At 39.7% G+C, this 25,177-nt stretch overlaps 1 protein-coding gene across 1 annotated transcript in view; it reads right to left on the minus strand.

Annotated features, from left to right (window-relative positions):
* nectin4b (nectin cell adhesion molecule 4b) overlaps window positions 1-24,445 on the minus strand; it is a 28,869-nt gene extending 4,424 nt beyond the window's left edge. The window contains exons 1-9 of the mRNA XM_083992129.1: window positions 23,949-24,445; window positions 14,351-14,548; window positions 13,301-13,468; window positions 9,144-9,419; window positions 5,824-5,941; window positions 2,292-2,443; window positions 1,994-2,180; window positions 1,316-1,400; window positions 935-991 (exon numbers count right to left, since the gene is read on the minus strand). Coding sequence (XP_083848255.1) covers window positions 935-991; window positions 1,316-1,400; window positions 1,994-2,180; window positions 2,292-2,443; window positions 5,824-5,941; window positions 9,144-9,419; window positions 13,301-13,468; window positions 14,351-14,548; window positions 23,949-24,048 — 1,341 coding nt within the window. The 5' untranslated portion in view covers window positions 24,049-24,445. The remainder of the gene's footprint in view (window positions 1-934; window positions 992-1,315; window positions 1,401-1,993; window positions 2,181-2,291; window positions 2,444-5,823; window positions 5,942-9,143; window positions 9,420-13,300; window positions 13,469-14,350; window positions 14,549-23,948) is intronic.
* Window positions 24,446-25,177: the final 732 nt, after the last annotated feature.

Here is a 25,177-nt window from a genome sequence, read left to right on the forward strand (position 1 = left end):
AACAATGACTATGCAAATTAAATGAAACCAGTGTATCTCTCTTTTCTTCATCAACAGACCTGACGACGCCTCCAACAACAAACTTCATCACTTTCCTTTTGAAGTGGAGATGCTCTCACACGCTGCTTATTTATTTATTCATGTTCAGGTGGGAAATAAATACTTTTATTGAACTCAGTGTCTGTATTTAAACCAATTACATCCAAATAATATATATTGACTGTTATGACTGTCTTATAGTATATGGCTTACAGTAGGGCCATAGGGCGGGAACTAATGTTATGGCAGTTTTACAACAGTGATGCCAGAGCAATTGATTTAATAGCCTGGCTACATCCATGGCGCCAGGCGAGCAACTCCAATTGAAATCAATGGCCACCATTTTCAATCCGGTATCCAGTTAATATAATACATCCATGGTTCAAGCAGACAAATAAAGTAAATGGAGAAAAGGAGAAAGCTGTGAAGAATGCTTGACAAATGACAATTTAATGTTAATAATAGTTGTTGATTTTTTTTTATTTATCTTGCTCAACTTATCAAATAATGGACTGTGCAAAGGAGCGATACAGATAGTATGAAAACAAAGTTATCTGTCTTTTAATAATAAAAAGATTGATTAATAAAGTTGTCTATCTACTTTTCTTTCTATCTAATAAACTAACTGTTTCAGCTCTAAGTAATAGTTGCATGTTAATTAGAAACAGTCTAACATTAGGAGTGTGTGTGTGATGTAGCACCAGTCTAAATAAAGGGATAATCTGGTCTAATCATCTAATGATATTGTTAGATATGGATACGACAATACTGTGGAAGATCTTTATATCAGATCTGTATTTCTACAGTGATGTGACTCACTGCACTAATATAATCTGTATATTATCATTATTATTATTCTATCAGTCTGTATGTATTAGACAGAGTGAGGACTCACCAGAGACTGACTGTGGTTCATCCTGCTGTCGACTCTGAGCAGAGAGTAATCCTCAGTCTGCAGGAGAAAGTGACAGAAAGTTACTGAACGTGAACACAGACCATACCAAAAAAATAAAAAAAATAAAATAAAATCAAGAAGAAAGAGATATTAATGACGCTGTGTGTGTGTGTGTGTGTGTGTGTGTGTATTTATGAAGCTGCAGCAGCCTGTAATCTCCGGCCTCCACAGCCGACTGAGAGCTGACGGCTCCAGCTGGCCGGGTGTGTCCACCTGGTTTCTCTCTCTGGGTCATTGTTCTCAGCACGACGAGTGTGTGTAGTTGTGTTTGTGTAATTGTTTATTTATTTATTTATTTATTTATTCATTGATGTGTTTTACCGGAGCTCTGGGGTCCGTGCTGACAGAGTTCAGCCTCCTGAAGGACCTGAAGGACGCCTGTCTGGAGAGGCTGTTAATTTCCTCTCTGCATGGGTGGGAAGAATAAAAAAAAATACAGCACATTTAGAAGGATTTACAGAACAAAAGTGAGTCTAGCACTGCAAAAACTCAAATATCTTACCAAGATAATTTGTCTTATTTCTAGTCAAAATGTCATTTCTAGTCAAAACAAATCTCATTCTACTTAAAACAAGACTCATCACATAAAAAGTAGCTTGTTTTTAGACACTTTTTACTTCTTTCAAGGATATTTTCACTTGAAATAAGTAGAAAAATCTGATAGTGGAGCAAGTTTTTCTTCCTTATTATGAGCACAAATAACTTGCTTTCACTGGCAGATTTTTCTACTTATTTCAAGTGAAAATTTTGTTTGAAACCGGTGAAAATTATCTAAAAACAAGTTAACTTTTAGGAGATGAGTCTTACTTGAATTAGTTTTGACTAGAAATGAGACATTTTGACAAGAAATAAGACAAATATCCTTGGAAAGATTTTGAGTTTTTGCAGTGCGGTAACTGAATTTCAGAAATAAGGTCATCGTTCAGCAAAACAGCATACAAAAACATTCACAGCTGATCTCTCTAAATAAACATAATGTGAATCTCTGCACCAACTCACGTTCTCTCGCTGAGCTCCATCTCCAGCTTCTTGTTGCGGTGGCGGTGGTATCGGTTCACCAGCAGCACCACGATGACCAGCAGCATGACCAGCGCTCCGGCCGACGCTCCGATGATGATCAGCAGCAGGTTGTTGTCCGAGTCGTCGCTGCTGCTGTTGTTGTTGTTGCTCTCGTGTTTAGACGTCTCTGGAAGGAAAGACACAACTGTGGCGTCACTAGGGGGCAGCAAACTCACACGGTTAAATGAGAGAGTGCTCAGAGAGTTTAGTTTTTTAGTTTACAACCTCTTGTACCAACCTGATAGCGTCAGTGTGTACTCTGTTTTTGCCGTTCCTACGCTGTTCCTCGCCACACACTCGTAGTCCCCACTGTCATTCATGCGCAGGGCCCGCCCGAAAACCAGTCGTTCTCCAACCACAGACGCCCCGTCGGGCAGAGCTCCTCCTTTCCTGTGGACAAAACACAACACTTTAGAGGTGTGATCATCGTCTTTATTCCTAATGATTAAACCTTGAGATGTGACTTTATTCTAGTTATCCTACAAAAAATTGTTCACTGTATTGCATTTATTATATTCTGTTGTATTTGTTGCATGTTATTCTGTATGTGCTTTGTATATAATGGCCCACCAACTTGGTTTGTTATCACCCAGGTGTGTGGGATGAGCTGCGGCGGCACCCTCTATGATGTCATATGGTGTATTCCTATTGGATCACGCAGGCCTACCAGCCGACTGTTTGACGCCCTCACTGCAAAAACTCAACATCTTTCCAAGAACATTTGTCTTATTTCTTGTCAAAATGTCTCATTTCTAGTCAAAACTAATCTCTTTCCACTTAAAATAAGACTCATCACCTAAAAATGTACTTGTTTTTAGAAAATTTTCACTTGAAATAAGTAGAAAAATCTGCCAGTGAAAGCAAGTTTTTTGTGCTTGTAATAAGAAAGAAAAACTTGCTCCACTATCAGATTTTTCTGCTTATTTCAAGTGAAAATCTGCTTGAAAGAAGTAAAAAGTGTCAAAAAACAAGCTACTTTTTATGTGATGAGTCTTATCTTAAGTATAATGAGATTTGTTTTGACCAGAAATGACATTTTGACTAGAAATAAGACAAATATTCTTGGTAAGATATTTGAGTTTTTGCAGAGCTGAAGAAGGTTACACAACCGAAACGTTGGCCTTTTAACAACAAATAATATTGCAAGTAAGAAGAAAATGTGCATGTCCATGTTGTTCTCCTCCTCCAACGCACCTTTCTGTCAACCAAAAGTTTTTCCATTGCAGACAAAACGCAACAAATCGCCTTTTAATCCGGGCAGATTAAAGGTCGTGCGACACAGAAACCTGTGACTCAACGGCTCCGAACAATAATCGGTCAGAGAGAAATGAAATTAACATTGTGATTAAAAGTGCAACCTGCATTCCAGCGTCGAGTTAGAAGTTCACGCCACAATTATCTATTGACTAACAACAACGCAACCCTAACAGGTTTTTTTTTTTTTTTTTTTTGCATAAGGGGAAGCGATTGAGCTTGAATAACATCTCCACAACAGGATCAGGGTCACGTCGCATCACCGCTCGGCGTAAAACCACCAATTTGCATGAAGCTGAACCAAAATAAAACCTGCAGCACACACACACACACACACACACACACACACACACACACACACACACACACACACACACACACACACACTCAAGCGTACAACCGCTGCCCATTGACCGTGAGCAGAGTAAATAAATACCAGGTTTGACTCAGCAGCGAGGAGCCACACATAAAGGAGAGCCGGTTTCTGATCAGGTCCGCTGAGAGGGGTCATGTTGCCCCCCAGGTTTCAGCCGAGCTGCAGCAGCTATTGAACAGCTGCTTTAAAACCCCTCGACTCCCTCTTTCTCTCTAAAACTGAACACAGATCAGATTTCTTTTCACTAAACCCCACCTAGCTTCTCCAAAACCAAAAGCTTTTATACCTCGGTCACACAGGTAGAGATTGCATCTGACACTGAGAAGATGGTTGAACCTGATACAGATAAAAGAAATAATAAAAATAAAAAAAGGTGAGTGATCCGTACTCAGCAGCCAAACTCTGCTTTTCTTTTCTCTGCTGCTGTTTCAATCGACACAATTAAATTCAATTAAAATGGTTGTAATGACACAGAGAGTGAAACTACACCCACCCACAACAGCAACACTGCCTGCCTGAATAGTCTAAAGTCTAAAACTCTTTTTCACTTAAATAATAAACCAATAAACAACATATAAATGGTGTTAATTAAAGCGATTAAAGGATTTTTATTTAATTTACACTGTTCCTTGAATGTTTGCAATATTCTCCTTTGTAAGTCATCCATGGTCAACATGTTTTACTTAACTTAAAACCAATGCAAATTACTTGTTTTTACTGTTTTTTCTGTAATAAGATTTTTTTAAACTTATTTACTATTTTTTTGTAAAGCACTTTGGGCTGTTTTAAAGGGTTTTATAAATAAACCTTGATTGATTGATTGATTGATTGTGTATGTGTTTTCCATTTCCATTTTAGCATAGTTACTATATTACTGTAATCACCTTTATGTATATACTATAAGAAATCAAGGAAATTAAGGAAATACACTCAAAACCTGAGGTAATAACTCTATAAACTGTCTTTGTCATTAAAATATTTACCAATCACTGCTCTTTAGGACTGTTTCGTCACAGGAAAAGAAAATATTAGATGATATTTGCATCATTTAAACACATTTTCATTATAATGGTACGACATATTTGCTGTCTGTATGAATCTTGGGGTCATACAAGAACCCGTTATTGTTCATTTGCTGTGTTTATTGTGTCCATTTGTAAAGTTTTGTAGATGCTAGCAAGTGGATTTTGTAACTTGTAACCTTCCTGTCTCCACTTCTGTTTCCTGTCTGCCTGTTTAAACTCTGCCAACTGGCCTCATATTTTTATCATAAAGATATTAAAAGCAGCTTCTCATTGAACTCTCTGCAACAAAATGGTGATGTGTGTGTGTGTGTGTGTGTGTGAGTGTTGCAAAACAGCTCGAAGCCTGTGAGAGTTTGAACAGCGTGTGTCCACAGTGGATGCGCCAAGGGGTCTGCGAGGTTGAAAAGGTTTAATCCGGAGTAATCTCAATATTTCTCGACTGTCTCACGGCTCAGATGCTCTTCCCTCGGCAGCAGCAACACACAACATTCGATCATTGTGTGCACAGTGGTGGCTGTAATGGCTGGTACGGTGCCTCTAATTAAACACCAGACCCTGTGTTTTCCAGCCATTACAGTGATATTTAAAGCACGGCTCTATGATTAAGTGCTTAGCGTGTGTCTCCTGCTCTTCCTCGTGCAGCTCGCTCCCTCCCTCGTGTGAAAATACTCTCCTTCCCCTTTTTTCTCTTTTTTCTCTCTCTTTCGTTTAACTTCAAATTGCGCAACGCGACACCGACGCTTTTATTCCACTGATGAATTGAGCGAGAGGAGAGAGAGAGAGAGAGAGAGGCGCCCTCCTTTACATTCACATACACACACACACACCCCCCCTCTGTTGTTCACAGGTGTGTAAAGTGTGTGTTAACGGAGGCTTATGGTCACATTCCTGCGCCATGTAAAGAGCAATTTAGCAGCACAGATAGATAGTATTACAGCGGCGAGAATTAACATGTAATTGTCACAGTCCCTCTGGCAGCCAGACACCGTTAAACCCAAGATATATATATGTGTGTGTGTGTGTGTGTGTGTGTGTGTGTGTGTGTGTGTGTGTGTGTGTGTGTGTGTGTGTGTGTGTGTGTGTGTGTGTAGTAGACTGTAGGCTGATGACGGTACCATGTCCAGGTGATGTTCTGAGGTTTGGGGTATCCCCCGACGCTGCACGCGAGCTCCGCTTTCTCCAAACCCACGTACAGATTTCCTGGGGCGGAGGTGATGGTGGCGTCTGGGGGGTCTGATGCAGAAACACACACACACACACACACACACACACACACACACACACACACATATACTGTATAAGCACAAAATATTCACCCAAAGGAGAAAAACCTTCATGACAGAGGAGAAATAGTCTTTATTTATCTAGAGCTGAAGTCGCCTCAGAATCACTGTTATTACAACACGACTTCACCTCCACACAGTTTCCTCCTGTTTTAAGTCCACAAAAAGTTTTTAGGTGCCAAATTTAATCACATTTCACAACAGTAACAGTCATTTTGCAGAAATTACATTTGTTGTGTTTTTTAAAATGTGTCTTTTTACTTCTTGCAGAAATTCTCTGAACAACTAAAAGCAAAAAACGTTTGTTTCTTGGCCAGAGCCACTGAACGCATCACGAGGTCCAATAACAGACTTGAACTCATTTCACCTGAATCTCCCAAATTCATACTGGGTGATGATTTCAACCAATGAGACTCATTTCACCTCCAGATATTGTGCTCTGCTTTAGGATGTATTCATCTTCCACTTCCACTACAGTTTGTTATCTATTACTCTTTTGTTGTACAAATATTCATTTACCGTACTGCTGCCTGGTCCTGTACATATATTCTTTCATAATCAGCACTCACCTAAACTTAAATCATTTCTGTCTGCATGTCAGATTTATTCATCCATCACTTATCTGCTATATCAGTATTTAATCATAAGCTACAATATATTGTATTGGCTGCTTCCTGGTCCTGTACACGTATTAATTATAAGATCCATCCCAGTGCACATTTATCTATAATTTTAGTGTCTCTTAATTGTTTACGTTCTGTCTTGACTTGCTCTACGTGCCTTAAAGTTGCCCTTTGGGGAAAAATAAAGTTTCTCTTTAATTGAATTGAAAATCTGATCAGGTGTATTTCTGGTACAGTGTGTTATTACATCGATGTCTGAAGCATCATCTGGTCTCAGTCTGCTGCTGCGTCTTTCCCTCTGGCTTACAGGATGCGTTCAGGTGTCAGGATAATGAAACGTTATTTTGATGCACACTTTTTAACCACATAAACTTTAATCTTTGCATCTGTAGTTTTTTTTTTAACCAGGTTTATATTGAACACATCTGTGGACAGGACGACCAAAGGCCCATCCCCAACCTCGTCGATACGGACGTGGGTTTTAATCTCAACTGGTTAGAAAAGACAAATGCGTCCCTGACGTCCTCAGTTTCTTGATAAAAACCTCAAATGTCAGTGAACTCTCCGATGTGACGGACAAAGGGTTGTTGTTGAGGGAACTAACATTTTGCAGTTTCCACCCAAACTACACCAACGCTATTACTCAAACTCTTTCCTGAGCCTGAGATCGAATCTGCCGATATTGTTTAATGTTTAGTCGAGTGCCACCCATTTATTTCCTCAGACAGAAGGTTAGACTGCGCAAACACCTCTTGCGTGGCATCTGGAGGGGAAATGAATCTCATTGGTTGAGTTTACCATCAGAGGGAGGGGCTGAAACGGACGTCCGTGTGAATCTGGCTGAAGTGATGATGTAGGCTGCCTAATAAAATCAATGATGAGTGATGGTTGTGTTGCACTCAGGTGTTTCCATTTTAGTTTGAGCCAACTCAGTGGCACGGATGTCCTCGTTGACACACCTCACTAAGCTCATTAATATCATTTACATGCATGTTTTTCCTGCTACGCCGCTGCAATAAAATGGTTCCAGTCAGATGACACCAGGAAACATTATAATGAATATTACCGGCGCCATTTTAAGGCCTGTATGTTTTCATATGACCTGTGTCTGCAGCTTGGTGTGGATCTAGTATGGAAGATGACATGTATCTATGATTTTCTACCTCTTTTTCTCCTTTTAATATTTCTACCAGACGATAAAATCATGTCTTATGCACCAACGAGTTGCTCTGTTATGAGCTGAACGAGAAAAACATTTAGTCGAGCATTCAAAAGCAGAGTTTCATTAATGTTTCAGGTTAGAAAAATATGAATTTACTTGGGCCCGAGCAATTCATCGTGAAAAGAAAGTGTGTAATTATTCATTATAGGCTTTTGTCTTTCTTGTAGTTATCTTATTTATATTTTCCAAGAGCTTACCGCAGGGCTGTCTAGAGGCCATTGTGATCAATAGAAGTTATCTATTGTAACACAGTGAAACGTTGAGCCTCCAATAGAGATTTGTCACAAGTGTTTGAGCCAAAAAAATGTTTGTTTATGTAAATATGAGGAATATCTGCTGATTAACTGGTTCAAAATGATTCACTCTTTCATATCAGTATCAGTATCATTCGGGTAAAAGTGTAAAGATTATGTGCAGCTTTAAAAAGGGAAAGTATGTAAATGAAAGGAAATGTAAATGTCATGTTACTGTTATGAAAAAATGAATAAAAATGAAGTAAAAAAAAAACAAACAAAAAAACTCTAACTAAGATTCACTACAGCTCCATTGTAGGTCTCGTTATGGCCTCAAACCAGCTTCACATCATCATCATCATCATCTTCATCGTCAGGTGTACTCAGGGCCGTTGCTAGGAATTCTGGGCCCCCTTAAAGAATACTAAAGTGGGCCCCTCCCCCTAACTTTTCCACTTTTTTTTCTTAGACTACGTATGTATTATCGTTTTTTATTTAGCCTACTTTGTTTTGATGCTAATGCAGCATTACACTGCAAAAACTCAAGTATCTTAGCAAGAATATTTGTCTTATTTCTAGTCAAAATGTCATTTCTAGTCAAAACAAATCTCATTATACTTAAAATAAGACACATCATATTAAAAGTAGCTTGTTTTTAGACACTTTTTACTTCTTTCACTTGGAATAAGTAGAAAAAATCTGATAGTGGAGCAAGTTTTTCTTTCTTATTACAAGCACAAAAAACTTACTTTCACTGGCAGATTTTTCTATTTATTGTGAATTTAAGTGAAAATTATCTAAAAACAAGTAAATTTTTAGGTAATGAGTTATTTTAAGTGGAAAGAGATTAGTTTTGACTAGAAATGAGACATTTGGACAAGAAATAAGACAAATATTCTTGGAAAGATGTTGAGTTTTTACAGTGTACTATGAGTATTAGTCAGGGTCTTACACAGAATAAATCAGTTATTCAAAGATTAGACTACTGGGGTTTTTTATGGGCCCCACTGGGCGCTGGGCCCCTAGAATTATCATCACCTTTCTCCCCTATACAACGGCCCTGGGTGTACTCACAGTGAACCACCAGGCGGTTCGAGAGCCGCCGCGGTCCGTCCAGACTGGGATGCCAGACCAGACAGTCCAGCTTCTTGCCGTTCATGCCGCGCAGAGGATGCAGGGAGAAGTGGCTGGACACGGAGCCTTCGCTGCTGCGGTTCTGGGACTGACCCGGCAGCTCCGTGTCCCAGGAGAGACGGGGCAGCGGTTTGCCCACGGAGCGGCAGGTGGCGGCGACGCGGTACGGCTGCCCCTCCACCAGGACGACGGGGTCCAGGGAGGAGATGGGTGAACCTGAGGGAAGAGGAGGAGGAGGAGGAGGAGGAAGAGGAGGGTTTAAAGGGATAGTTCAACATTTTGGCAAATTGGCCCATTGCCATAATAATCCCTATAGTCATAGCAGTAGGTTCGTTACCTTTAATTGTCGGTGCAAGCTATTTTTAGAACGGCGGAGCAGAGCCGCGAGCTGCTCAGAGCTACGCTACGGAGGCTCATGGGATTTCTTGGTTTCCCTCATCAAACTCTTCAAATACACAATCCAACAACTCCAAAACGCTCTGGTGGACAAGTTGTGACCTGCACATTCACCACGCTATGAGATAATAACAGACTAAATAAATAATTTATGTAAAACCGCTGATGCACGTTCCTGTCGGGGACTGTTTTTCAGCAAGCAGTCTCTGTATTTACCTCTAGAACAACTTGTGTCTGGTATCGTTCCATTATTATCTCATAGCGTGGTGAATGTGCAGGTCACAACTTGTCCACCAGAGCGTTGTGGAGTTGTTGGATTGTGTATTTGATGAGTTTGATGAGGGAAACCAGCAAATCCCATTAGCCTCCGTAGCGTAGCTCTGAGCAGCTCGCAGCTCTTCTCCGCCGTTCTAAAAATAGCTTACACTGCTATAACTATAGCGATTATGGCAATGGGACAATTTGCCAAAATGTTGAACTATCCCTTTAAGACTTTCTGTTGGAAACGATGACGGGACTCTTTCTGTAAAACACATTCCCTGTAATCAAAGCTGATTATGGCGCTGGCATTTAATTAATACTCTCCACAGCTCAAAGCTCATTTGTCTTTACCTTAAATTATCTTAAGTGTCGGCAATTAAACCCATTAAAAGCAGGATTTCACTAAGTGCTTCTTTATGTTTGAGAGGAGAACGGATGTCAGAGCAACAAGGTCAAACGAGGTTCATACATGAGGTAAGAAGAACATGGTAACAAACCGTCAACACAAAACAGAAGTGGTGCTTTTCTAACTAAAAACCCCATCTGATTTTCACAACACTTGTTGTTGCAAAACCATGTGTGCAAACATCAATTGTGAAATTCTCACATAAATAAAAAACTCTCCATCAACTATACATCTGCTTTTGTGAATTTTCACTCTTTTGTATAAACTTCTTCTTTCTTTTTTTTTTAGCAAATCTCTAAAACTTCTACGGTTTAATTTCCAGTTGTGAGAAGAGGATCCATCTTAGAAATGTTTAATGTGTTGTATTTTGATTTGAGATCAACAAACTCTTAAAAAAAAAAGACATTAGAAAGGACCAGGCAGCGATGAAAAAACAGGAACAGGAAGAAGCAAGAAGTTTTCAGTGAAAGAGTTAGAGAGATGCACTAATATATTATATATAATGTGATTTTATGTAGGGAAAGTGCATTTATAACAGGCCTGCACAAATATCATATCGCAATTTTGGGGCAAATTTACGATTGTGAGGGTGTGAATGGTCATTTTTACTTTTTATTTTTACTTAAAGACGTATTAAACTATTGTGTCTTGAACCAAACAAATATGTCTCAACAACACACACACGGTGCTGATAATTCACAACAATGCTGAGACATATTTTACGTATTTGACATTTGTTTTTCTGAATCTGAAAAATGCAACTCTTTTGTTTTATTGCAGCATTAAATAGAAAGCATGAATACTAATGTATTTATAGTCTCATTGTCAAAGAGAGAGGCCATGCATTAAAACTAAGTTGGCCAGTTTGTGGATCTATAGGCGGATCTATACACGGCCTCCCTCTGAGTGGATCCATGTACATATGACACACACACACACACACACACACACACACACACACACACACACACACACACAGACTGTGGTTGAGCGTTAACGGTGTAAATGGAGGCGGTTGACGTGTGAGTCCGTTGCTGCTCTGTGATGTGTGAGACGTGTCGGGACAGGAGCCGCACTGAGGACTTGTCACTGCTCATGTCATGAAGAACTCAACAGACATTGATCGTCTCGCTCCGGTTTTTTCACTTCAGGGCAAGTTTCACACTCCGATACTTTCAGGAAGTGATACAGACGCGGGTCAGAAATAGTCCGTCAGCTGACCACAGCGGCTGGAGCGTCCTCCTCTCTGGAGTATCGCTGCATTTGAACTGATGTACGCTCGTGTTAACAGTGAGAATTACAAACAAAAGCAGCCAAATATAAAAGAAAATGGTGCCTTTATTATTGATTGAATATGTTCAATCACAAATTAAAAGCCTTATTAGTTAGAATTTGAAGTGTTTCATGGTTTTAAAGTTGTTGGATGACCTTGGATGTTTACTTTAAATCATCTCTGAGACATATCACTCATATATTTGCATTTTATTTACTTATTATTATAAATCCGTCTCCATATTCTTATTTCACTGATTTTGTTTCTGCTTTCTCTGGACATATATTATATTATAGAGCCTGAAAGTACAAAAGTCATTGATTTAAGTCTCATTCGTTGACTCATGAACAAACAGCCAGTACTTCTCAGTGTTGGGAAGAAGATAATTTTATATCTAATAGGCTATTAGTATAAATGCATAAGTGCGATATTTCTTATTGAGGCTTTTTAAAGGGATGGTTCAACATTTTGGCAAATTGGCCCATTGCCATAATTAGCAGTAGGTTTGTTACCTTTAATTGTCGGTGCAAGCTATTTTTAGAACGGCGGAGCAGAGCCGTGAGCTGCTCAGAGCTACGCTACGGAGGCTCATGGGATTTCTTGGTTTCACTCATCAAACTCATCAAATACACAATCCAACAACTCCAAAACGCTCTGGTGGACAAGTTGTGACCTGCACATTCACCACACTGAGAGATAATAACACAACGTTACCAGACAGAGTTGTTTTAGAGGGAAATTCATACAAAACCGCTGATGCGCGTTCCCGTCAGGAGCAGTTTTTCATCAAGCAGTCTCTGCATTTACCTCGAAAACAACTCTGTGTGGTAACGTTGTGTTATTATCTCATAGCGTGGTGAATGTGCAGGTCACAACTTGTCCACCAGAGCGTTGTGGAGTTGTTGGATTGTGTATTTGATGAGTTTGATGAGAATGGGAAATCGGCTCTGCTCCGCCGTTCTAAAAATAGCTTTAATAGCTGAATTAAAGGTATAACTATAGGGATTATGGCAATGGGCCAATTTGCCAAAATGTTGAACTATCCCTTTAAGTATGAATGTGCAATATCACTTTACTCTTGTGACCCCTGTTATTCATGTGTAGTTATTTCTTGGTGTCGTGTCCCGGTTGTGCTGTGCAGCTTTGAGCCGAAGACAAACCTCCTTCAGGACAACAAAGTTATTCCATCTGATCTGATCTTATCTTATCGTCTATCTGAGGTCGCACAGGTGCACAAAAGGCTTAGAGGCAGATACTGAGAAATATAAACAAAACTGTCTTGACTTGGGAGCTAATCTCACATTCTATCAGTCCCGATGTTTTGAACCCGTTTATCCTTTTGTTATAATAAAAAAAAATAAAAAAAAACACCTCTGCAGTTTGTTTGCTCTCTGAACCGTCCGTCCTGTGTTTTGCAATAAGCTGACAACTGACTGTGGAGTCAAATATCTGCAGATTTGCCACAACAACTCCTTTTGGTATCAAATTCTTACTGGGATTAACTCCAAAAAAAAAAAAAAAAAAAAAAAGGTATTCATGATATTATGTTTCAAATCTCTTTTTTTAACATCCACTAAAATCTTTGATATTCTGTCAGTGCAAATGTTTGAGGCCACGTCGGCAGCTCTCTTTCTTCTCCTTCTATGAAGATGATTATGGTTTAAATATCATTACAGCAGCTCTGACAGGATTAGGAAGGTGTGGAGGAGGAGAGGGAAGAAGGAGAGAGTGAGTGAGGAGGAGGAGGAAGAAGAGTCTTACTCCAGACGGTGAGGGAGATCTTCCTCTCAAAGTTTCCGCTGGGGAAGGTGGAGATGTGGCAGGTGTATCTGCCCTCGTCCGACTCCTCCGTGCTGGGGATGAGCAGAGCCGAGTTCTCCGTGGGCGTGCCGCTCTCGAACCTCACACGACCGGAGTAACGGCCGAACTCTGAGGAGAGAGAAAAAAAAACAGGAGGCTTCAAACCATCTGCCACACTGCAAAAACTCAAAGTCTTTCCAAGAATATTTGTCTTATTTCTTGTCAAAATGTCTCATTTTTGGTCAAAACTAATCTCTTTCCACTTAAAATAAGACTCATCACCTAAAACTTAACTTGTTTTTAGATCATTTTCACTTGTTTCAAACAAATCTTCACTTGAAATAAGTAGAAAAATCTGCCAGTACAAGGAAGTTTTTTGTGCTTGTAATAAGAAAGAAAAACTTGCTCCACTATCAGATTTTTCTACTTATTTCAAGTGAAAATCTGCTTGAAAGAAAAAGTAAAAAGTGTCTAAAAACAAGCTACTTTTTATGTGATGAGTCTTATTTTTAGGTATAATGAGATTTGTTTTGACTAGAAATGACATTTTGACTAGAAAAAAGACAAATATTCTTGGTAAGATTTTCTTTTTTTTGCAATGCATCTTTTACATTTCTTTCTTTTTTAAGCATCATCAGCTCAAATCCGGGGAAATGAATAATTACACTTTGGCGAAATAAACCTGCATTTATCCTGTGACATCACAACCACACCCTGCAGACAAATAATCCAGATGCACAGTTCAGACTCCTGCTATGATCTCACTGTGGTTTAAGTGTGGATTTTCCTTTTTTTTCTCCCCCCCATTGAGAATTTATATTGAAGCCCAGACGTTAATTGTTGAGCCAACACACCCACTGAGTGATTCATGAACTCAAACCAGCCAAAACATCAATGGATGAAACTATGTGCTCTCTTCCACACAGCTGTATCAGGACATTTGGCTGCAGGTGTAAAAGTGTAAAAAACCTCTGTGTGTGTGTAGTTCAAGGACAGCTGGACTCGTCTTACCCGTGTGGCCGTCGGTGAAGTGCGCCGTGATGATCTGGTCTTTGCTGCCGTCCACCTCCTTGTACCATGTGACCTGCACCACCTTCTCCTCCCCCTGCACCGCGTAGCGACAGGGCAGCCTGGTCTGGGTCTCCGACATGGAGCGCAGCGAGGCGTCGGTGTCCGGAGGCTCCACGAAGTCGCTCTGCACACACACCGCTGAGGAGGAGGAGGAGGAAGACAGGGGAGTTACAGTTACATGTCAAGAAATGTATTTTATTTCACCATTTTGTGCACAGACAAGCTGGAATCACAGGTGTCAGACTGAGTTAAAAATGATTTTAAAGGAATAAGTCAAGGCAAAAAAGATAAAGAAAACATCAATAAATAACATAGATAAATGACATTGAAGAATAAAACACAGATAAAGCTGCCAAAATATGTTACTGTATATACACAGAGATTGTATGTACGGTCCATTAAAGTGCAAAAGTGACAGTGATGTCTTTCAATCAATCAATCAATCAATCAATCAATCAATCAATCAATCAATCAATCAATCAATCAATCAATCAATCAATCAATCAATCAATCAATCAATCAATTTGTTTATTTCGGGCATGTCAATTTAAATCATCATCATCACACTTCATCTTAGTTCAATAATACAATGCACATGGCTGAAAGGGAAAGCGGGAGAAGCAAAAGCTTATCTAGTCCCGCCCCCATTACCCACAGAATAAAAATCTTTATCATAATCTTTTCTTTTCTTTTTGCTTTTTTTTTTTTTACATTTTGATATAACATTCTTTTACTTATGACATTTTGACATAACATGTTACAGCAGTAGGTAGTATACAGATCATATCATAATCTTTTCTTTTCTTTTTTGCTTTTTTCTTTTTTGCTTTTTTAACTTTGGATATTTGCTGCTTTTTTCATTGAATATGTTTCGTTTTGAACCGTTTTAGAGACTTCAACTAATTTATTAAGTCTTAGTAACAACAGAGCAGTAGTTCTCAAACTTTATCACATCATTCCAAGCAAAAGCAAAGAACTGGCTTGTTGAAAAACCCCAAAGATGTGAGCACTGACTAAGCCATGTAAACTTTGAGTTTGTCGCTACGTGTCATCGCGAATGTGTGTTATTGTCTTCCAAATGTATATTTATTTATTAATGTGTATAGAATGTGTCCTTTTCCATGTGGTATTTTATTTCATTGTTGCACTTTTTAAAGGTTGCCCTTTACAATCAGGCAGAGGGACTAACGATGAAAACTAGCTTTTTAAGATAGCACTCGGGTGCATTTACATTTGTTTGTTTTTTACAATGTTATATTAATGTACATTGTCCCTTTTCAAATAAACTGAACTAAAAAAAAAAATAGGACTCCTAAACTGACACAAATTAGACCACGGACCCCCCCATTGGACAAAATTTTGAAACAAACACCACAAATACATAAACATTTGTTCTGAGACGGAATAACGTTACTTTTTTTAGTCAATGTACATTCAAATTACTGCCAATGGCATGAATTTTGGGAAACATTTCAAGAAATTTCTGGAAAAAACGCAATATTTCTGAAAAAAAAAAAAAAAAAGCGATGCAGCTTCCATCTGGGGTATTACAGATATGGATATGTTCTCATTTTATCCATTCATTTCATTTCATTTATTGGATCTCCATTAGCACCAGCACATTAGCATAGCTATTCTTCCTGGAGTCCAAACATAACGTCAAAGTTGTCTATTATATTCTTCCAAGTCCATCAAGGAAAAAACAAAACAAAAACAGCTAAGACATAATACACCACTTGTACAATACAATTAAGAATCAGTAAATATATACATGCAAGGGGAAAACTACTACTACTGCAGCTGCAACATTAGAAGAAACTGTTTGAGCAAGAATTTATACCCAGGGTTCCTACAGCTTAAGCCAAGTTAAATTTAAGACTTTTAAAGACTTTTTTAAAGCCACTTGAAATGAAATTTAAGACCGACTTCACATTAAACACAAATGCAGAAAAAAGAAGAAAAAAAACACCACATCAATTACATAGGGTTATAGGGACAATTTTACCCACTTTCCTATGTGGTCCAAGGTAAAGTGACTGCTACATGAACATTGGATTGTGTCTCTTTCCAGCTGTCCTTTCAAAATAAATGCATAAAAAGTCCGAAAAAAAAAAAAAAACACTGACTCGGGAGCTGGTGGCGGTGAGAAATTTAGCGTTGACGGCCGCCACTAACTTCTCTATGTCGAAATGTTACCAATTATTTTGAGATTTGAGACTAATTACAACCATTAAATACCACTTATCATGTGTTAACATTTTTAAGACTTTTGAAAAATTGATTTAAAGCAGAAGTAAGTGATCCGGTCGTTTTCGCTAATGCTGCGTTCCAGGCAGGCTTTTGAAACCGTAAATTACAGCTTCAAGTCACAACTTACGACTTTGTAGCGTTCCAGGCAACCCACTCGTGTTTTTCCGACCTGTTTTACCGGTGAAAGTCACTATAACTGCCACTCGTAACTTCCGACCCGTGAACTCGTACCAGATTGAACTGGTACGACTTCACAGGTCGGAAAAATACGAGTTACGAGTTTCCTTGAACGCACCATAACAGTCCTCGTCCCTACGTCACCACATTCACGGCGTCCCTTGGCTGCACACACAGCCCTGCATGCCGTTCTCTCTCCTCATAGGATAAAAACTGTAGGATACGATAAAAGTTTTCTCCTCGGCTCAGAGCAGAGCAGAGTGACTGACAGACCCGTGTTTCGGTCCAAACACTCTATGTAAGTGATTGCTGTCGGAAGATATAACTATTTAAGACTTATATTAACACAAATATATCACTTACTTCTGCTTTAAGACATTTTAATGCAAATTAAGGCCTTGTTTTTAGATTAATGAATTCAATGCCTTTTAAGACTTTTTAAGGATCCGTAAGAACCCTGCATACCTGTCTTTAGAATCTATTAACACAAAAGTGGGAACGAATTCCACTCTAGGATCACATTAGTGTTCGCTTTAGGCAAAGTAAACCTCCCTTCAGTAGCAATGTCAATTCTAAAACACTCAGTGCTCGACCTGCACAACGCAGCAGGGCCATAAAACACTTTGTTTACCCCTCATGAGGTTTACACTCGGACAGACAAAACACAGTCAAGCTCACAGTCGTAGCTGTCACCACTTCGCCAAACCTGCTCGTCTGTTGACACGACACAGACACAAAGACAACACACACGGCAGTGGGCGGGTCTCGAACTCATCATCATCATCATCGCCGTCGCACCGACTGAGCAGACGACACACACAGAGACACACACACAGCTTAAAACCCTCGACAATGGAGCTTTTAAGTGACTTAATTCTCTCGGTTAAAAAAGCAAATATGTTGATGTGTATGAAGAGAAAAGAGCTGCAGCAACACGGGCTAATAATAGCAGAGCTGTAGTGTGATGCTGCTGCTGCTGCCCGCATCAGTTTCCTCCCATAACACACACACACACACACACACACACTGTCATGCAGGTTGGAGACTGTGCGTGTGTGCATGTGAGGTTGTTTGTGTGTCTGTGTGTCAACGCTGGGATAGACCGACGGCCCGACGTCCAGGGTGTGACCCGCTGGGTTCGGCCCCGGCCTCCCAGTGACCCTGAATGTTTGATATTTGTCCAGGAGGTTTATAGATTATAGTTTTGATTATTGGTTATTGTCGTATCTGCGCCACCTTTTCCCCATTTGACTTTTGTTTTTTTTAAGTATTTTCCATCAAAGTGTATCACTTTTTTTCAGTTTTAATTGTTAAATCTAATAGATAGATAGATAGATAGATAGATAGATAGATAGATAGATAGATAGATAGATAGATAGATAGATAGATAGATAGATAGATAGATAGATAGATAGATAGATAGATAGATAGATAGATAGATAGATAGATAGATAGATAGATAGATAGATACTTTATTTATCCCGAAGGAAATTCAGTTTCTCAGCTGCACAATAAACAAGCAGTCATTCAACAGCAAGACTAGATCTGAGCGGTGACCCTGAAGAGGATGATTCAGTCCTCATGAGTTTATGTTTGATATTTGTCCAGGAGATTTATAGATTATAGTGTTGATTATTGGTCATTGTCGTATCTTTTCCTCCTTTTCCCCATTTGACTTTTGTTTTTTTTGTATTTTCACATCATTTTTTTTAAGTTTTAACTACTATATCTAATAGATCTGAGCGGTGACACGGTGCTACAGTGGTTAGTAATGTCACCTCACAGAGAGGATGTTCTGGGTTTGTGCAGTTTGCAGTTTGTTCTCCCTGTTCCTGTGTTGGTTCCCTCTGGTTGTCCACACGCACATTCATCCAATCAGCTGCATCGATCGGTGATAGAGACGATTGATTGATCTGAACAAACTAACAGATGCTTTTGCCTCTGTTACTAATAATATACTGATTGTCTATGAACATTTAAGATGCAGTCTGGTGCACTGCCTGTTCAGTTTTGCTGGGATTTTATCTATTTATTCATTTACATACATCTCTTCTCTTGATTTGAAGTGTATTTTTATTGCTCTTTGATGTTTTAATCTGGTTTTAATGGCTTTGAATCATGTTTCAGTGGCTGTGTGTCTGGTATGTACAGTCGGTCCTGGAAAACCAGTTTCCCTATCAGGATCAATAGGTTTCTAATCTAAAATCTAATCTAAATCACTAATGTTTTTATTCTATTGTGTTTTACCTCACTGTTTTATAATCTGTCACTTTTTATTCAATGTTTCTTTTTGTATTTTGTGTGTCTACACTTCATGTCAGACTGATTCTTATCTCTGTTTGTTTTTTTTATGGCCTCGTTGATGTGACAAATGTGACACGTGTGTGTGTGTGTGTGTGTGTGTGTATGTGTGTGGGTCTTTTTCTCTCTTTTTCTTTTTACAGCAGAATAAAAACCAAAGCAAACCCACTCTCCTCGGCGTCTCCATGTTTGTTTTGTGTTGTGATTTGCTCTTGCACCTCGTTGGCACGGATGTCAACATGTTATTGTTTCATATTGTGAACTCACCGACCCAAACGAACGTCGTGGCTTCAATGAACTCTGAGTGTAGAAAAAACACAACTTTTTATTCAATATTTGTCTTATTTTGAGAAAGAAAAACTTTGGAAAACGTGACGACATTTCACACAACACAACAACTTTCTACTGTGTTTTTCCATCGACCGGTTTGGCAGACTCACACCAACGAGGTGTTTCGCCATCATAGCTTTTCCAACAACACATCAGTGCCGACTAATGACTAAAGGCTGACTGTACCTTTATCACACCTGGCTGTGAGTCGACATCCAACCGTGGGACACGAACAGATATGCAAGAAGTGAAAAGGCGGTGTGTGAGAGCGCAACGCATCGACTACACAACACAAACCAAACATTTGCCCTTTGGTTTCTGGGGGTGAACACTTTTTTTTTTTTTCTTTTCCCTTGTGGTTACTGATTCATGAGTTGTATTAATGATTACAAAGGAGCCGATAGGAGACGCAGGTTCCCACAGAAAAAAAGAGAAAACCCCACTCAGTCGGTGCCAGGACGCATCGACTGGAGGTGTGACAGGAAACAGGTCGTGTGAAGTTTACATGTAGGGCGACACAGATATATATATTTTTCATTTTCAGATGATATACTCTCCGACACGTGCAATAACCGCCCATATCTTTCTCCTTTTCATATGTTTTCAGGTTTAGGTCCTTGTTCACTCAACTTTTCACACTTGTGTTGTGTTAGTACTCATAATATATAACTTTTTAATTATCTTTTTACTTACTTCTATTTCATTATATACTTTTCTTTTCTTGGATAGTGTTTTAAGCACTTTTTATTACTGACTATGTGACTTTATGTGTCTTTAAACGTATTACTAGACTCCAAAAGAGCCCTGCACAATAACTTCTATGTGTCTGGACGGTTTGGTTTGTGCACAAATGGCAAATAAACTTCTTCTTCTTCTTCTTCGGGAAGTTACCAGTGGTGGACAGTAACAAAGTAAATTTACTTGAGTACTGTTCTTAAGTACATATCCAGAGGATTTGTACTTTACTTGAGTATTAGATTTCTTTGGTACTTATTACTCTTACTTGAATACATTTCCAAGACAAATATTTTTACTTTTACTCGAGTTAATTTCTAGGAAGGCTGAAAAGTACTCGTTACTTTCAGGTCTTTTTCTAAAATCCTATTGGACACAAGCTGTGTTTGTCAGAGAAGGAAACCCTAACCCCTAAAAGCAGCACATCAGTGCAGCTGGTTTCAAAGAGTTCATTCTCAGAAACAAGAGTTAAAAGCTCCTTAAAGGGATAGTTCAACATTTTTGAAAATTGGCCCATCGCCATGATCCCCCTAGTAATAGCAGTAGGTTCGTTACCTTTAATTGTTGGTCCAAGCTGCTTTTAGATCGGGGGAGAAGAATACCGAGCGGCGCAGCTACACTACGGAGGCTAATGGAATTTCTTGGTTTTGCTCATCAAACTCAGCAAATACACAACCAAAAAACTCAAAAACGCTGTGGTGGACAAGTTGTGACCTGCACATTTACCACGCTATGAGATAATAGCGGAAAGTTGCAAGATGGAGTTGTTTTAGAGGCAAAGTCGGACTTTACACTAGACAGCTGCTAGGCGGAGTGATTTCAAAAGCGCCTGTTTACTGCAGATACGTCCGTATACTACGGCACTGGCTGAGGTGCGCACACTGTGTCCTTCCGACCAGTGGTTCACTGAAGAAAGTAGTTCCGAGTATTTGCTTCACTTCTCTTAACTTTCCGCTATTATCTCATAGCGTGGTAAATGTGCAGGTCACAACTTGTCCACCACAGCGTTTTTGAGTTTTTTGGTTGTGTATTTGCTGAGTTTGATGAGCAAAACCAAGAAATTCCATTAGCCTCCGTAGTGTAGCTGCGCCGCTCGGTATTCTTCTCCCCCGATCTAAAAGCAGCTTGGACCAACAATTAAAGGTAACGAACCTACTGCTATTACTAGGGGGATCATGGCGATGGGCCAATTTTCAAAAATGTTGAACTATCCCTTTAAAGCAGAAGTAAGCGATATTTTTGTGTTAATATAAGTCTTAAATAGTTCTATCTTCCGACAGCAATCACTTACATAGAGTGTTTGGACCGAAACAGTCACTCTGCTCTGAGCCGAGGAGAAAACTTTCCTTGTATCCTACAAGTTTTATCCAATGAGGAGAGAGAACGGCATGAAGGGCTGTGTGTGCAGCCAAGGGATGCCGTGGATGTGGCGACGTAGGGACGAGGACCAATAGATCCATGACGAGGGCGGGGGCTGCTAACTCCATCGGCTGACAAGACGTTATGGTGCGTTCAAGGCAACCCGTAACTCGTGTTTTTCCGACCTGTGAAGTCGTACCAGTTCGATCTGGTACGACTTCACAGGTCGGAAGTTACGAGTGGCCGTTATAGTGACTTTCACAGGTAAAACATGTCGGAAAAACACGAGTGGGTTGCCTGGAACGCTACAAAGTCGTAAGTCGTGACTTGAAGCTGTAATTTAACTTACGGTTTCAAAAGCCTGCCTGGAACGCAGCATTAGCCAAAACGACCGGATCGCTTACTTCTGCTTTAAATTAATCTAGAAAAAAATATAGTAATTCATTGATGTGAAAAATAAGAAATTTACTCTTATTTTTACTTAAAGTAAATTTAAAAGAATTTTACTTTTGGATAGGCTACTGAAAGCAAGTACTTTTTTTTTTTACTTTTTACTTGACTGAGCTACTTTTACTTGTAACAGAGTAAATTTTGACCAGTAGTATTTTGTACTCTTACTCAAGCACTGGGGTCGAGTACTCTGTCCATCTCTGGAAGTTAAATCATGATCAGTTTGATTATTGGGGAGGAAGAAGAGGAAGAAGAAGAGGAGGAGGTAGAGACAGAGTGAAGCTGATCACAGACGCAGGTAAAGAGCAACGAAGGCAGGTGAGAGCACGAGTGAAGAGAGATAAACGTCGACTTGAAAGAAAAGCTGAACCGCACAGTTAGACAAACACGAGTTCACCTGGACGTCACAAGGCTGCCAGTCAGGCTTTTCCTGTTCTCTCAGGATGTCAGTAAATGCATCACACACACACACACACCTGTAGCTGCAGGTAACAATCATATAGTCAAATGAATTAGTTCTTTTGGGGGGGGGTAGTTATTTGTTTGGTTGTTTTTTAATAGCAGCAGCAGCAGGAACAGCATTAAGAGTAAATCTCCACCAGGTTGGACAGAGTTAATAGTCACTCACGTCCAACAGGAAGACGACGAAGACGACGAAGGGTTGGGCAATAAGTTCTGATTCATGTTTACTAACAGTAAGAATGTGACGGAGCTGCATTCTGTCGCGCTGCTTCTGCTTCTTGCACCGACAGGCAAATCGCCTCAACACTGCACCCAGAAGCTACTGTAATATCATCATCATCATCATCATCATCATCATCATCATATCCCTCCATCACGGCCTCTTTGGGGATTTACTGTAAGACGTTGGCACCAGATCCAACTCTGAAACCAGCTGTTGTTCTTTTTGTTGTCCAGCAGCTCATCCTCAGTGTGTTGTGATTTGGAGGGAGGAAACATTTCAGGGGTTGAAACAAGAACAGCCGTTGAAACAAGAAAAGTTGGAAGCACATTAATCTCTAAAACACAGGCTGAGTCCCTCCCAACCCTTTTTTTTTTTGGCATGAAGTCCCGTTGGCATGTGGCCAAGGATTTTGTGGCCTGGCTGGCAGAGAGGTAACAACAAAAAACTATCAACTATCAAAGAAGCTCATCAAAAATAAGCAAAACTTTGATAAAAAATCTAAATAAAATCTCGACTCAGTGATTCCTTGGTGGTGACACGACCCACAGGATTAGAAACAATGATTTAAAAGTAACTTAGTGAGCTGTGTCATCAACATTTCACCTCACTAGGCCCCGAGTGAAACCATGAAAACCAGCTGTGTATCCTATAATGCTTTGATGACATATCATATAATTATAAAATACATTCTCCAGTTGATTAATGATCATCAACGGGGTTAATTCACGCACAGGAAGGAAGTGGAAATGTAGAGTGAGTCATCACGATCTGGTCTGTCCACATGCTTCTGTTCTGTCCATATAGCTAATGGATGGAGACCAACTCAGACAGTTGTGTGTGTGTGTGTGTGTGTGTGTGTGTGTGTGTGTGTGTGTGTGTGTGTGCGTGCGTGTGTGTGTGTGCGTGTGTGTGTGTGTGTGTGTGACTCATTTCTGTAGGAGAACAATGTCAGGCCTGTAGACTTATGTTATAAACACTACAGACTCTCACAAGAAAGTGAATGTGGACTCACTTCAGGTGCACAAAAATACATTATAATGTTATTATAGCAACCTGAATTAACTAGCTACACATCCCACTTTCACCTTTTACCAAGATTACACTCATTTTCTGTTGAATTAATATATTCTTTTCGAAATTTTGTATTTTACTCCTTTTTTTTTTAACACATCCAATTAAAAAAAGTACAGCAGGGGTTGTATAGCTACAGCAGTGCCACTATCATGCAAATCAATGTAACAGGAAACTCACCAAGTAGAAAAATCAGAGCCAGACTCTTTGACCTTCGGCCGGACAGCTCCATCTTTGATCCCAAAAATACTGATAACAAATCAATAAAAAAATAAATCATTAAAAAAAAAAAAAAAACTGCAATGGATCCACTCCTTCTTTCTTCAAACTTTCATTATCGATATGTGTCTTCAAGCTCAGACAGGAAACTCCACAGGTGTCCTCTCTGCTCTGCAGGTGCGGCAGGTGTTTCCTCCTCACTGAGCTCGTGGTTTCACACAGGTGAAGAAACAACAACACCGTCCGACTCGCTCCGCTGGACGGTGTTTAGTTTTTAGTGCAGGTTCGTTTGGTTAAAAGTGTGTTTAAACTCCCAGTGCACGTCTCAAAGTCCACAAATACGAGTCAGCAACGATTCCGTGGTGAGAAAAGATTAAATAATAAATAAAAAACACAGGAACTTGATTCAAAAATGTAGCTAAGTTTCTACAGATGAAAAAGACAACCTGTCCGCCTGCCTGCTTGTCAACGCGCTCGGAGAGAAAACACCTCGGTACTATCCTGGGTTTACCTCTCTACACCTGCCTGCCGTGGCCACGCCCACTATTGAATGCCGCGTTCAGGTGATGCTGGAGAAAAGTCGGAAATGTGGGAATTTGGGGGTTTTAGTAGGCTACGGTGGCCCTGAGAGCTCAACACACTGTCTGCTTACACTTACATAGAGTGTTTGGTCTGAAACACGGGTCTGTCAGTCACTCTGCTCTGCTGTAAGCCGAGGAGAAAACTTTCCTTGTATCTAGAGCACTGGAAAAGAGAGTAGCGACCATAGACTGTAAAAAATAAGGTAGCGACACCACCATTGACTCCCGTGGTAAGGGTTTTGCGCCCCTAGTGGCAGGATATGGGTATTGCAAAAGCGCCCAGAAAACTCATTCACTCCAGTGTATGTGTGTGTGTTGCCCACTTGCTTGTAAATTGATGAAAACGGCCGTGTTTTTGTTTTTAGGTGTCTTGGTCATATCAAATTATACTTATAATTTGTTTATTACAAAATGTAGATTGAAACATTAATGTAGACTATTTTTTTGTGTGTTTTTTTTTTTACTCGCCTATGTGTTAATATTTATCTGTAAAGGATCCTCAATGATGCTATTAACGTGGGTGATCTATAAATGTCCTTAAATTATTGAAAATACCACACTTGCTCATTCACCAACAATGCAGAGATGTCAGTTCTTGGGCGCTTTTGC

This window comes from Trachurus trachurus (assembly GCF_905171665.1).
Source record: "Trachurus trachurus genome assembly, chromosome: 17".
Classification (NCBI taxonomy): domain Eukaryota; kingdom Metazoa; phylum Chordata; class Actinopteri; order Carangiformes; family Carangidae; genus Trachurus; species Trachurus trachurus.